We start from the raw sequence: 15682 nt of genomic DNA, 5'->3' as shown, positions 1-15682 counted from the left end.
TGTTAACCACTGAGCCGCAATGGGAACTCCCTCCCATTTTTTTTTTTTTTCTTTGTAGGGCCGGATTTGCGGTATATAGAGGTTCCCAGGCTAGGGGTGCAATCGGAGCTACATCCTACACTGGAGCCACAGATCCAAGCTCTGTCTGCGACCTACACCACAGCTCATGGCAATGCTGGATCTTTAACCCACTGAGCAAGGCCAGGGATTGAACCTGCAACCTCATGGTTCCTAGTCAAATTATTTCTACAGCACCAGAACAGGAACTCCTCCTGCATTATTTTTTTCTGAGCATTTTACCTGTGTTTTACTTGACCTCACCAGTAAAGGGGGTTACGATTGAGGTCATATTAATAATAATGATGAGTATTTCTTTGGCTTTTAACACCTACTTGCTGTATAAAACAACCTCTAATCAACTGCCTCCCTCTTCTAGTTTCTCTCAGCTGTTTCTGGGGGTCACATGGTGATATTCATTATAGAGGTATAAGTACAGAGTATTTCCTAACATTCTTGCAAGTTAGGCTCTGATAATTGTAGGCCACTGATTGAAGAGTTTTAAATTCTTTAAGAAAAAAAGTTGATAACTGTATTTGCTGTTCTGGTGAGTTACTAGCAATTTTCAGGGTTTTTAACAGAGTACTTATTATATCATCTGGTATGTGCCAACAGTTTTTTAATCTTTTCGCTGTTGAGTAACTTATATATCAGAAACTTATAACTTTATTATTTATTTGATAAAACTTTTTTCTAAAAATCGCCTTTCTGAATTGATATTATAGTTACATGGTATATAATTTTAAAGGCACAAAAGTGTATATGTAAAAATTGTCTCTCTTCTACTCCTGTTCCTAGGCTCTCTTTTATAAGTTTCATATGTTTTCTATAAGAGATATTCCATGCATATGCAAACAATTTGAGAAATGTTTTGAAGTATCGTTTAGAATAAAACTTGGGTTTAATTTGTATGAAAAACAAATTTTTGCTGTTTGGCATAGTGGTAGTAAAGTGTCTAAGCTTTAGAACCAATGTTACATTAAAGTTCTGAGCTTACGTTCCCAGGTTTTGGAATGTCCATATCACAGTATCATATCCTTATATGTCTTTTTTTGGGGGGGGCTGCATCTGCGGTACATGGAAGTTTCCAGGCTAGGGTCGAATTGGAGTTGCAGCTGAAGGCCTACCCCCAGCCATAGCAACACCAGATCTGTGACAAAGACTGCAGCTTGAGGCAATGCAGGATCCTTAACCTACTGAATGAGGCCAGGGATCGAACCCCCATCCTCATGGATGCTAGTTGGGTTCATTTCCACTGAGCCGCAATGGGAACTCCTCCTTTGTATCTTTTAATTATTTAGTGCTTTAGTGATGATTTCAAATTAAACATAAAGTTTTGGGAGTTCTCTTGTGGTGTAGCCAAAAACAAACAAAAAAAGTTTTGTCTTTCATCTGCTAATTACTTGCACATTCTTGGGATCATCTTTTTTTTTTTTCCTCCCATGCCCATAGCATGTGGGAGTTCCTGGGCGTGGAATTAAACCTGAGCTGCTATAGTGACATCGCCAGATCCTTAGCCCACTGCACCAAAAGGGAATTCCTTGGGGTCATCTTCATTGGTGATTCTTGACTTATTTAAAGACAGTGCTATATACAAATGTTTGGATTAGAAGAATCAATGTCTTTCTAAAGGACAATCCCTTTTCCACATTGGAGTAGTAAGGGGAAATTAGTCTGGGGGAGTGTTGACAAAGCATATATGAATTGCTGTGCTCTTGCTATTTGGGTGACTGAATGAGTAGTTTCCTTCTAAGAGTTTCTTTCCCTTTGTAGAACTTGATAGCAGGGAAGAAGGAAGCTGTGACTCTTAAATACATAGAAAACCATGACAGGCAAAGCTAGGGTTGGAAGAGAATATTGTAAATACTTTTTGCTTTCCCTGCCTTGTACTGAAACTTGGCCTTTCTTAGATTTGCATATTAACTGCCTCATTTTTCTGTGTTGCAGGAGACTGAGTGTCCTCTACGGCTTGCCCTTTGTCAGCACTGTGATTTGGAACTTTCTGTTCTCAAACTGAAGGACCATGAAGATTACTGTGGTGCCCGGACGGAGTTATGTGGCAGTTGTGGGCGCAATGTTCTGGTGAAAGATCTGAAGACTCACCCTGAAGTTTGTGGGAGAAATGAGGAGGAAAAGAGAGATGAGGTTACCATGCTACCTAATGCGTATGATGACTCCTGGGGTCAAGATGGGATCTGGATTGCATCCCAGCTCAGACAAATTGAAGCTCTGGACCCACCCATGAGGCTCCCTCGAAGGCCCCTGAGGGCCTTTGAATCAGACCTTTTCCAAAGTAGGACCACCAGTCAAAGGAGCGTGACAGCCCAGTTTCCAATTCAGAATAATCTATGTGAGTACATGTATGGCCAATTTACTTTGCTGAACTTGGAGCTAACACAGCTTTGTAAGTCAACTGTATACCCACAGAATTAAAGAAAGAGAGTTAGTGTAACTTAATTCTTCCTGATGTTTTCACTAAATGTTTTTCTTGTAAAAAACCAAAAATTGTAGATAATTTTTTTCTTTTTTTGGTTTTTACGGCCATACCCATGGCATACGGAGGTTCCCAGGCTAGGAGTGGAATCGGTGCTGTAGCTGCTGGCCTATGCCACAGCCACAGCAACACCAGATCTGAGCCGCTCTGGGACCTACATCACAGCTCACGGCAATGCCAGATCCTTAACTCCACTGAGTGAGGCCACAGATCAAACCTGCACCCTCGTGGATGCTAGTCAGATTTGTTAACCACTGAGCCACGATGGGAACTCCAAGTGTTAATTTTTTTACTTCATGTAATATAATTCCAATCGTGAAGAAAAGGTACAAAAATGATAAATAAACTCCTATGTAACCTTTAAAAAAAATCTGTGTGAGTTGTGTTTGGAATTAGACAATTGGAGTGGGGAGTTCCCACTGTGGTGCAGCAGGTTAAGGATCCCATGTTGTCTCTTTGGTGGCGTGGGTTTGATCCTTGGCGTGGCACAGAGGGTTAAGGATCTGGTGTGGTTCAGATTCTATCACTGGCCTGGGAACTTCATTCGCCGTGGGTGTGGCCAGAAAAGAAAAAAAGAAATACTGGAGCGGTATCAAGAATTTAATGCAAATGGAAACAGGTCTTCGGAGCCAAATAGATTTTCTTTCTTTTTTTTTTTTTTTGTCTTTTGTTGTTGTTGTTGCTATTTCTTGGGCCGCTCCCGCGGCATATGGAGGTTCCCAGGCTAGGGGTTGAATCGGAGCTGTAGCCACCGGCCTACGCCAGAGCCACAGCAACGAGGGATCCGAGCCGCATCTGCAACCTACACCACAGCTCACGGCAACGCCGGATCGTTAACCCACTGAGCAAGGGCAGGGACCGAACCCGCAACCTCATGGTTCCTAGTCGGATTCGTTAACCACTGCGCCACGACGGGAACTCCCCCAAATAGATTTTAATTATGGAAACCTGATTGTAGCTAGGTAACATAAGGAGGAATATTTAACTTTTTCCTATAGATAGGAATAACAGAACCTCTTTGCTCTTAGATTATTATTGGATGACAGGGTTGATGGATGACAATGCTGTTAATAGCTAACATTTACTGAGTATACTCTATGTGCTTAAGGTATTTGCAAAGTGCTTTACATTTATTAATTTACTTAGTTCTCACTACAGTTTTATGAGTGTTAGGTAAGTGGTAGAGCTGGGATTTGAATTCAGGCAGTCTGACCCTATGCTTTAAGCCATTTTGCTGTAATGTGGAAAATACATGTAAAATACTTAGCACAGTGCCTATTTCATAGTTACAGCTCAATATTGCTTATTAATCGAACAGGATAATAATTGGAGTCTTTCATCATGGTAGGCTTAATATTTAGAGTCCTATGAGAATTGAAAGTCTGGGTTTCTTGTTCCTATACAGATTTCTATAAACCTTGAATATTTGTATAGCGACATTCCTATTGTATCTTGAGTACCTATTTTTTCTTTTTATCCCCCTCAGTGGAAGAACAAGAAAGTCAGGAAAGGAATAGAAGACGACAGACCCCCAAAGAGGGTGGTGAAGACAGTGCAAACTTGGATTTCATGTTGGCTCTAAGTCTGCAAAATGAAGGACAGCCCCCCAGCATGGCAGAGCAGGACCTTTGGAGGGTCGTATGTGAGGCAGACCAGTCCCATGAAGGTCCTAGTGCTCTGAATGACATAAGGGGTAGGTTTGTATATTTTTTACTAGACTCTGTCTCTGTAGTAAGCTTTACACCAGACAACTTATAGGACATTAAAAGTTTTTTTTTTATTATTATTCTTTTCATTTGTTTTTTCCAACTTTTTGTTTTTAAACATCGTCAGTGGAGTTCCCGTTGTGGCTCAGCGGTTAACAAACGTGACTATTATCCATGAGGATGTGAGGGTTCAATTCCTGGCCTCGCTCAGTGGGTTAAGGATCCGGCATTAGTGTGGCTGTGGTGTAGGCTGGTGGCTACAGCTCCGATTGGATCCCTAGCCCGGGAACCTCCATATGCCGTGGGTGTGGCCATAAAAAGAGAAAAGAATTGTCAGAATAGTACAGTGAATGTCTGTATACCCCTCATTTATATTCAACAATTTTAGTATTTCCATTTATTTTTATATTTCTTCCCCCTGAGCCATTTGAGAATGAGTTGCAGACATAGCATTTTATCCCTAGTACTTCATCTTAAGATGAATCTCTTAAGAGCAAGGGCATTTTCTTATATAAACACAATACAGATATTGTCAGGCAAGTTCCCTACTTGTTCATAGTGTTCTTTAGAGCTTTTTATCTTTTATTTTTATTTTTTTGCTTTTTAGGGCCTCACCTGCAGCGTATGGAACTTCCTAGGCCAGGGATCAAATCAGAGCTGCACGTGTCACAGCCACAGCAGTGGGGGATTTGAGGTGCTTCGGCAACCTAAACCACAGCTCATGGAAGTGCCAGATTCTTAATCTACTGAAGAAGGCCAGGGATCAAACCTGCATCCTCATTCATGGATACAAGTTGGGTTTGTTACTGCTGAACCACACTGGAAACTCCCTTTAGAAAAGCTTTTTAATTCTGTTTTTATTTTTATTTATTTATTTTTTTGTCTTTTTGTCTTTTGGTTGTTGTTGTTGCTATTTCTTGGGCCGCTCCCGCGGCATATGGAGGTTCCCAGGCTAGGGGTTGAATCGGAGCTGTAGCCACCAGCCTACACCAGAGCCACAGCAACGCAGGATCCGAGCCGCGTCTGCAACCTACACCATAGCTCACGGCAACGCCGGATCGTTAACCCACTGAGCAAGGACAGGGACCGAACCCGCAACCTCATGGTTCCTAGTCAGATTCGTTAACCACTGGGCCATGACGGGAACTCCCTAATTCTGTTTTTAAAATCCAGGATTGTGCATTACATTTAATTCTTTTTAGATTCCTTTACACCCATTCTCCTTTTTTTTTTTTTTTTTTTAAATCTTTTTCCCCTCTTTGAGGGCATTGGTATTTTTGAAGAGTCCAGGCCTTTTTTTTTTTTTTTTTTGTAGAATATTTCTTTCTCAGTTAACATGTTTGATTATTTACCCATGTTTAAATTCATGTTATGGGTTTTTTGTTTTTTGTTTTTTTTTTCCCTTTTTAGGGTGGCGCCTACAGCATGTGGAGGTTCCCAGGCTAGAGGTCGAATTGGAGCTACAGCTGCCAGCCTACACCATAGCCACAGCAACAGAGAATCCGAGCTTTGTTTGTAACCTACACCACACCTCACAGCAATACCAGATCCTCAACCCATTGAGCGAGGCCAGGAATCGAACCTGCAACTTCATGGTTCCTAGTCAGATTCGTTTCCGCCGCGCCAAGACAGGAACTCCCATGTTATAATTTTGACAAGAATACTATGTTGGCCATGGTGTGTCCTTCTCAAGATGTCAATTTGTCCTATTACTTGTTAGAGTGGGGTATGTCAGATATATCTCAATTGTATAGGTAACCTTTTTGCTTAATAGTAGCTGTATGCAGGATGCTATTTTTATTTTATTTTTATTTATTTCTTTTTTGTTTTTTTAGGGCCACACCTGCAGCATATGGAGATTCCCAGGCTAGGGGTCAAATTGGAGCTGCAGCTGCCAGCCTACAGCACAGCCACAGCAATGTAGGATCCGAGATAGGGCTGCACCTGCGGCATGTGAAAGTTCCCAGGCTAGGGGCTGAATCGGAGCTGCAACTGCCAGCCTATGTTACAGCCATAGCAATGCCAGATCTGAACCATATCTGGACCTATACCACAGCTCACAGCAACACTGGATCCTTAACTCACTGAGCAAGGCCAGGAATAGAACCTGCATCCACATGGATACTAGTCGGGTTCATAACCCACTGAGCCACAACGGGAGCTCCCAGACGGGAAGAATTTTAAATTGAGCTTTTTTTTGCCCTGGGATTTTTAAAACCATAAATGTGAATTTATGTAAAAACAAATGTAGAGGAGTTCCCGCTGTGGCGAAATGGTCTCTGCAGCACCAGGACACAGGTTCAGTCTCTGGCCCCGCATTCTGGGTTAAAGGTTCCAATGTTGCTGCAACTGTACAGTAGGCTGCAACTGTGGCTTGGATCTTATCCCTGGCCTCGAAACTCCACGTGCTGAAGAGCAGCCAACAAAGAAAGAAGGGAACAAATAAATGTAGATTTTCCATTCAAATCCATGTAAAGGCCAAACTGTGGTTAGTGTTCTTCAGTAGAGATTTTTCTCTCTTCTATTTAGAGCCATAACCTAGGTAGACAAGTTTCCATGCCTCCTTGCTTTGTTCACTGTCCACTGTGTTTTCGGAATCCTGGATTTGAAATTGCTCTTATTTATTTTCTCACTGAAGTTAACTTTATACAACATCTTTTTTGTTGTTGTTGTTGTTTTTTTTTTGTATTTTGTACTGGAAGTGTTTTTTCAGTATATCTGTCTGCCAGTTATATACAGGCCTCAATTTCTTTATCTGTAAAATGAGAGTCTTGTGGATCTGCTTCATAAGTTTTTCCTGAGGATTGAAATAATGCACAGAAAGCTCTTAGATTAGTGCCTAGAGTTTCATATTACACACTTAAATTTCTTCCTTAGAGTGATGGGTAATCAAATGTTTTACTGTTCCTTAGGAAATGGTGACAAGTAGACCTCTTTCTGTAGTGGCGGTTTTTTGCTTAGGGTTTGTCTCTTAGATGGTTTCCCTTTGAGGATTTACAGCCTCACAAATTGCTTTGTCTAAGAAGTTACAAAAGAAGTCAAACTTTCCTATCAAGCCTCCAAGGAAGATAAAAGGTTGAATGAAGTTTATTTTTATTAAAGTCTGATTGTGTGACCTAATACCTAGGTGCAGCTGACGGGACCATGTTGCCTTGTGAATTTTGTGAGGAGCTCTACCCAGAGGAGCTGCTGATTGACCATCAGGTGTGTTGTGAATTACTTGAGAGCTTTAACTTTAAGGAGGGACTGTGTGCAGACCATTATTGGTGTTGCAGGCCATGTGAGGTCTTAAGCAAACTCTTTTTAGTACAAAACCCCTGTGATAGGAGTAGCAATTGTTTTATTTTTTTTTAATTTTTATTTTTTTTGTCTTTTTGCCTTTTCTAGGGCCCCTCCTGCAGCATATGGAGGTTCCCAGGCTAGGGGTCTAATCAGAGCTGTAGCCACCGGCCTACGCCAGAGCCACAGCAATGCGGGATCCAAGCCACGTCTGCAACCTACACCACAGCTCACAGCAACGCCAGATCCTTAACCCACTGAGCAAGGCCGGGGACCGAACCCGCAACCTCATGGTTCCTAGGCAGATTCGTCAACCACTGAGCCACGGCGGGAATTCCGAGTAGCAACTGTTTTAAACCTGGTGTGACTGAAGTGAGTATAAGACTCAGCCTCGTGGCTCTGGCGTAGGCTGGCAGCTACAGCTCCAATTAGACCCCTAGCCTGGGAACCTCCATATGCCGCAGAAGCGGCCCAAAGAAATAGCAAAAAAAAAAAAAAAAAAAAAAAAAAAAAAAAAGACTCAGCCTCGTTCCCTCTTGGACAAAGTAGGCCAGCAGGCCCAGTCGTTGCCTCCATTCCATGCTGATAGTGTACATCTTGACTGACCATCTTGTAATCTGTCCTCATCTCATGCCATATTTGATTTCAGGCTGAAGTCCTTGCAGTTTCCTGGAAGGGTCAGAGCGTCTGTTTTGCGCTTTACTTTTTCTGCCTGGAGATGTGTGGCCTTCTACCCTTGCCTTCTTTTTTTTTTTTTTTTTCTGCTTACACCACAACATATGGAAGTTCCTGAGCCAGGGATTGAATTCAACCCATAGCTGTGACACAAGCTGCTGCAAAGACAGCTCTGGATCCTTAACCTGTTTTGCCACAGCAGAAACTTCAACCCTTGCCTTCTTAACACACCCAACAACACAGACTCTCACTCGTAGACTTAGTTCAGATACGACTTTCAGGAAATCATCTTGTGGAATACTCTGAAGGCTAGGCCAGAAGTCATGCTAGTATGTTCTTGAAAGTCCTGTGCCCACATCTCTCTTAGCCTGTCACCTTTACCTTGTGCTGATCTCCTGTTGGTCTGCACCACGAGGCTGAGTTCCTTAAGGACAAGTTCTGGGTTCTTGTAGTTTCTGAATATCTCACTACCTGGTATATGAAAGGTGTCAGGTATTTTTTGAATGGTTGAAAGTTCCTGAGCTATTTAGGAATGATTAGAGAATAGCTTTTGTGTTTGAAGATTATCTGGTGGAGGGAGCCACATTTATCCCCTAAATACTCTTACTCTCTGATTTGGTTTGGCCTTGTCTGACACTTCCATAACTATTAAGTGATACATGTACTCTGGGTAGAATATACATTTCCCCCATAAGGGAAAAGTGCAGCATTTGCATATATTTATTATTTGGTTTGGGAACATCATAAGAGGATCCATTAATAGGAGTAGCGAAGAATATTTGGGCCTCTCTTGCTGTATGACTGTGAGGAAAAAACTTAAATCTTTTCAAATTAAAAAGAGTAATCACATAAACATAGTAACAAAAATTTAATATAGCCTAGAAATGTTTAAAATAAAAGCAAAAGTGAGTGTTCCATCTGTGATCTCCTGTCCCTTTTCAGTCCTTCTCCACAATTTTTTTTTTTAGGCCTGCACCAATGGCCTATGGGCAGTTACTGGGCTAGGGGTTGAACTGGAGTTACAGCTGCTGGCCTACACCACAGCAACTCCAGATCTGAGCCTCATCTGTGACCTAAACCACAGCTTTTGACAATACTGGATTCTTAACCTACTGAGCAGGGCCAGAGATCGAATCGATATCCTCAGGGATACAAGTCAGGTTCTTAACCTGCTGAACCACAAAGGGCACTCCTCTCTCCCCAGTATTAAGCATTGTTAATTTTTTTTTTTTTTTTTTTTTGTCTTTTTCTGTGATGTGCACCATAGCTCACAGCAATGCTGGATCCTTAATCCACTGAGCAAGACCAGTGATCGAACCCAAGTCCTCATGGATGCTAGTCCGGTTCGTTAACTGCTGAATCACGCTGGGAACTCCAAGCATTGTTAACATTTTGTGGAGTTCCCACTGTGGCCTAATGGGATTGGTGGTACCTCTGCAGCTCGAGGACGCAGGTTCCGTCGCCTGCCCAGCACAGTAGGTTAAAGGATCTGGCATTGCTGCAGCTGCAGCATAGGTCACAGCTGTGGCTCAGATCTGATCTCTGGCCCAGGAACACCATATGCCACAGGGTGGCCAAAAAAGAAAATAATAAAAAAAATTAAATGATTTTTGTGACTTTTGGAAATTATTTTTAGACTATAATTTGTTCTTTAACCTCTGCTTTTTTTTTTTTTTTTTAACCTGTTTTTTTTTTTGAGACAGACGAGCTGTAACCCTTCATGTGCCTTACCTCCACTCGGTGTGGGTAGCACCTCGCCCAAAGGGATGGAGGACCCTGATGTCATCTTCCAGGAGATAATGCAGCAGGCTGCAAGAAACCAGTTAGACTCTTTGGGCCTGAGGAGTTCACCTCCTGTGGAGGACAGCATCATCATCCCATGTGAATTCTGTGGGGTCCAACTGGAAGAAGAGGTACTATTCCATCACCAGGTAAGAATCCTTGAAGGGCCTATCCACTTTTTTTTGTTTGTTTTTTTGTCATTTTTTGGGCTGCTCCCGCGGCATATGGAGGTTCCCAGGCTAGGGGTCGAATTGGAGCTGTAGCCGCCAGCCTACGCCAGAGCCACAGCAACGTGAGATCCGAGCCGTGTCTGCGACCTACACCACAGCTCATGGCAATGCCGGATCATTAACCCACTGAGCAAGGGCAGGGATTGAACCTGCAACCTCATGGTTCCTAGTCGGATTCATTAACCACTGCACCACAACGGGAACTCCAGGGTCTATCCACTTTTGCTATCCTGCTGATCTTTAAGTCAGCCTGAGGCTTTCAGAGCTGAGAATGCTTCTTTGGCCTTTAAGTTGTGTGCCTGCCTGATCTGCTTTTGACTGTGCCCTGTTTTGTGAGCCCTCTGAGATGTACAGTTACCTTAGGCCTTTGGACTTTCTCTGCCTTCTGGCAATGGAAGCCATAGTATCACTAGCTGAGGCCCAGGGAGCCAGGACTCTGTCTAAACAAGCATGGAGGACTTGCCAGAGAGTTTAGAGGAGAGTTTCCTTGAGGCCACTGACAATTTCTACTTTTAACCTTATGGGTTCTTCCTCTCGGGGTGGCATTTGTGTCTTGCATCGGGTGACAAGGGTCTAGTTCTAGCTTTCCCCTTATGGTTGACCTGGGATAGGTCCTGCTCCCTCAGTGGGCATTTGTAAATGAAGGAGTTACACTAGATAATCTGAAGTCCTTTTTCAGCTTTTGTGGTCTAGGATTCTAGTGTCTTAGTGGAAAGTACGTTTTCTGCCCCATCTTGTTTGTTATGGGAGCTCACACTGAAGGTATTTCAGGGACATTTCTATAGTAGATGTCACATAGCTGTTGCTAGAACACCACACATTTCACTTCCTGTAATAAAGGCTTTTGCTTTTGGACCAAGCAGTAGATAAGTAACTGCTTGTTGTGTCCTAGGGCAGACTCTACAGTAAGCAATGGTGCACATAATCTATGGTCAAATGTTTTCTGGGCTCCCAAGACCAACCCTTCCGTTATCCATGCACAAATCACACCAATCAGAGAGTGCTTCTGTCAGTGCTAGTAGGAATGATTGCTGTGTTCCAGATGCACTTCCTCTTAGTCCCAGATCCTTCCCCTCAGTGCTTGTCAAAGTCATCCTGTCCCATTGTTCCCCCACTTGGCCCCCTAGATATGGTGTGTTCACCCAACCTGCTGTTCCTTCCCCTCCTACTGTACTCTCTCCTAAGAATGACTCAGTCCAGAGGTACTAATTCTGGTTTTTCTTATTAGGACCAGTGTGACCAACGCCCAGCCACAGCAAATAACCACGTGTCGGAGGGGATTCCTAGACAGGATTTCCAGCCTCGAGGAACCTCACCAGAGCTGCCCAAGAGGCGTGTCAGACACCAGGGTATGAGCTAGGGCTGGGCCAAGGCTGCATGTCTGCTGTTTCCTTACGCCTGCTTCCCACTTCCCATCTGCTCTTCTCACATAGGTTTAACATGCATCCTGAATTACCAGGCCCAGTCTGATCTCACTGGGGACTCCTGGAGTTTAGGAGTTTAGATGCCTGGAGTTTAGGTTTATAGGGTAATGGTTTTGGGGGCTGACGTGAGCCATGCTTAATAGTCAGCCCTTGTTCAGCTGTGGGTTTCCTGTTGGTGCACTTAGTGGATGATTGGGAGATAATTTTCAGACTTTACTGTGGCTGCCCTGGGCCCCTGCTTCTAGTTGAAATAATACTCAACTAGTGTAGGGTGCTCAAACTTACTAGTAGTATTATTATCAGTAATTATCAGTATTATCTCATAACTAGGCAAGTAAACTGGTTTTGAAACCTAGTCGTTGCAAAGCCATTTAAAGATGATTTTTCAGGGAGTTCCCATTGTGGCTCAGCAGGTTAAGAACCCAGCTAGTATCCATGAGGATGCAGGTTCGATCCCTGGCCTCACTCAGTGGGTTAAGGATCCAGCGTTGCCATAAGCTGTAGTGTATGTCACAGACATGGCTCAGATCTGGTGTTGCTGTGGCTGTGGCGTAGGCTGGCAGCTGTAGCTCCGATTCAACCCCTAGCCTGGGAGCTTCATATTCCACAGGGAACTTCTTTTCTTTCTAAAAAGAAAAAAGAAGAAAAAAAAAAAAAAAAGGAAACGATTTTTCAAGGTTTGCTTGCACACTGATTATGACTAGTTAGGAGGTTGTATTTGAGGACTTAGGTGGTAAGTGTATAGTGTGGATTTATATTCCCAACCCTGTCCTGGAGATATGGGTTTCAGCATCCTTGAGAAGCGAGGCAGTTGTCTCCTACCCAGAATCTTGTTCCTGCCTCCAGCATTAATAGCAAGAGCAGCCTTTTTGCTAAAGCTGGTGCTCTTTTCTTTTTTTAGGAGACCTGTCTTCTGATTACATGGATGATATCAAGCAGGAAATGGCTAAAGGGCCCACCTACCCCCTACCCCTCAGCAGACCCATTAACAACATGACAGCTACTTCTAACCGCCTGTCAGTATCCACATCAGGCCCCAGACCTGGGTGCCAGCCCAGCCCCCCTCGCACACTGAAGCTCAACAACTTAGACAACCAGGGCATCCGGGGGCGCAATCGAAATAGCCATAATGGGGCCCTGGCCTCTGAGCAGATTCCAGCAGTTCACCCTGCTCGAAGTCTCTACCCAGAGAACCTTGTGTCTGCTTTCCCCCGGGGGCCTTCAGGGAGATATGGGGCAAGGTAAGAATCAGTACCCTTGGCACGAGCTTGGGGGTAGCTCAGGAGAATGTGGGGCTGTGGACTTTGCTTGTATTATAGCCTGATCCGAAATTTTCTTTTGCTCTTTGTGGTTTTTGTTTTGTTTTCTTTTCTTTTTACAGCTGCACCTGCAGCATATGGGAGTTCCCCGGCTAGGGATCAAATCAGCTGCAAGCTTATGCCACAGCCCCAGCAACACCAGGTCTGAGCTGCATCTGTGACTTGCAGTTGCAGTTTGGGGCAATACCAGATCCCTAACCCACTGAGGAGGCCAGGGATTGAACTTCCATTCTCATGGACACTATGTGGGTTCTTAACCCGCTGAGCAACAACGGGAACTCCATCTCTATGGTTTTTTTTATTCATTAGTTTTGTCCTCTACTGGAGAGCTGCTTTTGTCTGGTTCCAGCTGTTTCTGTTCTGAGTTCTCTGACTTTTGCTCAAGGACATCTCAGCAACTAGTTTCCAATCTTTCTCTTTCAGTGGTAGAAGTGAAGGTGGTAGGAATTCCCGGGTCACCCCCACAACCACAAGTTACTGCAGTAGAACTGTGAAGGTGAGTGAGATCCAGCCCATAATACTCATCGAGGACTCAGTGGGTGGACTGGTATGGTTCTTGAAGCCAGCGAAGCAGCTGGGCATCAGGCTGATTGTAGCTGAAGGACTGTTCTTTTGGCTTTTGATGAGGTTTCCTTAGAAGCCTGATAATTCTGGGGCTCTTCAGGCATGGCGAGTGCTGCTTTCTCACTTTCTATGTAAACTTCCTTTGTGTTCTGTTGTTCAACAGGCCAAACCCCCCAAGCAGCAGGGTGCTGGGGATGCAGAGGAGGAAGAGGAGGAGGAGTAACGGTGTCTGCAGAGAGCTTGCACATTGCTTTCATCTTCTCTGCACAACTTGCTGTGGTGCAGCCCTGCCCTTTGGGCTCTCTGGGCAGGGGCGATCTTAGAGATTTCAACTTTTTCTAAGTTATGGCCGTTTTGTGTCTTTTGAGATTGTGCTGTGGAAGTTTGGGGATTTAAGGGAGGGTTAGCAGGGAGGCTGCTGAGAATGTTTCACCTTTAGCTGCTTCCTTTTGGCAGCACAGAAATGTAAGTTATGGCCTCTCAGCCCACCAGGGCTCCATCTTTTGACATACTGTCACCACTGCTTCTTGGTGCTATGTGGTCCTGGTGGAAAGAGGGAGGGTTCTGGAGACCTGGTACTCACCACTGAGGTGATGCTCTTCCCTGTGGGAGCCTAAATTTGGGAACTTAGGGGCAACCTCTCCTGTGTACTGCCTGTTCCCACTCTAGAATTTGGGCCTCAGGTGTGTGAGGAAGAGCTTTGGTAAAGTGTTCAGGCCAGTTGCAATATGTATTAGGAACAAGGCTTTTAGAGATGGATTGAGTTACAGGTGAGTGGACGAGGGGCTTTGTTTTAATCTGCTTCTATGGCATTTGGGATCACTGCCTTCTGTTTCTGATGGGGAGCACGGCTCCTTTGTCTTCACTGCCTTCTGGAGAAGGTGGGGAGCTCTCTGTCCTCGCCAGGGCCATGCTGGGCTCTACTGTAATTAGGACTGAGGCCTAAGCTCATGGCTTGCTCTGAAAACCAAGTATCAGAGCCTGTTTCCCCTGTTTTTATTTTACTATTATTATTATTAATATCCTTGTAATAGAAATAAAGTTTGTACTTGGAGTTCAGCTGAGTCTTGTGGTTCCTTCTACAAGCTCTTTGGAGACCTCAGGGAGGCCAGAGTGGGGTGGAGTCAGCTCTGAGGAAGCGGGGGGTGGAGGGTAGGGAAGGTGAGCAGAACTCGGCTTTCTCTGTGCTTCCTGGAAACCCGAGCAGATCCAGCATGATCCTTCTCAGAGTGCACCAGACATTCACGATATAGCCTTCTCTTCTACTGGGCCTGGAGGTGGTTGCAACTCTGGTGATGCTTTTGGGGTAGAGGTGGGGGTGTGCCTTCAATCGAAGAGAGGAAGGCAGATTCATCAAAAACTTCCATCCTGATAGTTGGGCCTTAGCAGAGTTACCCATCAGCTCTCAGCATCTCACACTTTGCACAAGACTGTCTAGTACCTTAGGTCATTTTGAACTCATTTGTTTCTCTTTCAACAACCTAGTGGGGTTGGGAAAGGTAGGGAGAATTGTCCCAATTACATAAGTGGAAAGGAGTAACTTGCATAAGGCTATGCAGCTAATTCATGACAGCCAGAACTCAAATCTGGATCTGAATTATACTGAGAAAAAGAAATTGGATGAAGAAAGTTCACCTGTGAACAAAAGAGGTTTGAACTGCACAATTTGCTTATATGTGGGGTTTTGTCAGTGGTAAATACTACAGTACTGAATGGTCTGTGGTTGGTTGAATCCGAGGATACGGAGGAATTGCATACATGTACAGAGGGCCAACTGTGTTATACTCAGATGTTTGACTGTGTGGAGGGTTGGCACCCCTAACCTGTGTTGTTTGGGTCAACTGTATACTGTGTGGTTATACCCTTCTGTAGTCAGTTATTCCTCAAAAATCAGCAGTCATTTATTTCATGTCTCAGGTGAAAGAAGCGAAGGGACTGAGACTTGGGTTGCCTCTGGCATCATTGAGACTTCCCTGGGACTTCAAGGAGGTGGAAGAAAGGGCCTCTCCTCAGCTGAGGCAGAGAATAGCCACATTGTTCAATACTCAAGTTGGGGGTCAAGGTTGGAGATAGATTTGAGAGAAAGTAAAGCTTTCTACCCCTCCCTTCGGTTGGATTACACATTGAGTAAATAGCAGTGGGTTTGTTTTGT

At 44.1% G+C, this 15682-nt stretch overlaps 1 protein-coding gene across 1 annotated transcript in view; it reads left to right on the top strand.

The window, feature by feature from the left end:
- Nucleotides 1-14589, top strand: part of TRAFD1 (TRAF-type zinc finger domain containing 1) — a 29977-nt gene extending 15388 nt beyond the window's left edge. The window contains exons 5-12 of the mRNA XM_021072837.2: nt 2005-2407; nt 4038-4244; nt 7385-7461; nt 9915-10142; nt 11452-11572; nt 12549-12888; nt 13390-13462; nt 13694-14589. Coding sequence (XP_020928496.2) covers nt 2005-2407; nt 4038-4244; nt 7385-7461; nt 9915-10142; nt 11452-11572; nt 12549-12888; nt 13390-13462; nt 13694-13753 — 1509 coding nt within the window. The 3' untranslated portion in view covers nt 13754-14589. The remainder of the gene's footprint in view (nt 1-2004; nt 2408-4037; nt 4245-7384; nt 7462-9914; nt 10143-11451; nt 11573-12548; nt 12889-13389; nt 13463-13693) is intronic.
- Nucleotides 14590-15682: the final 1093 nt, after the last annotated feature.

This window comes from Sus scrofa, chromosome 14 (assembly GCF_054392235.1).
Source record: "Sus scrofa isolate SSC_HxYL_T2T_F1_AM1 chromosome 14, Sscrofa_HxYL_maternal_Yorkshire_Landrace_v2.0, whole genome shotgun sequence".
NCBI lineage: Eukaryota > Metazoa > Chordata > Mammalia > Artiodactyla > Suidae > Sus > Sus scrofa.
The sequence above is the reverse complement of the archived record's forward strand: the minus strand, read 5'-3'. Positions and strand labels throughout refer to the sequence as shown.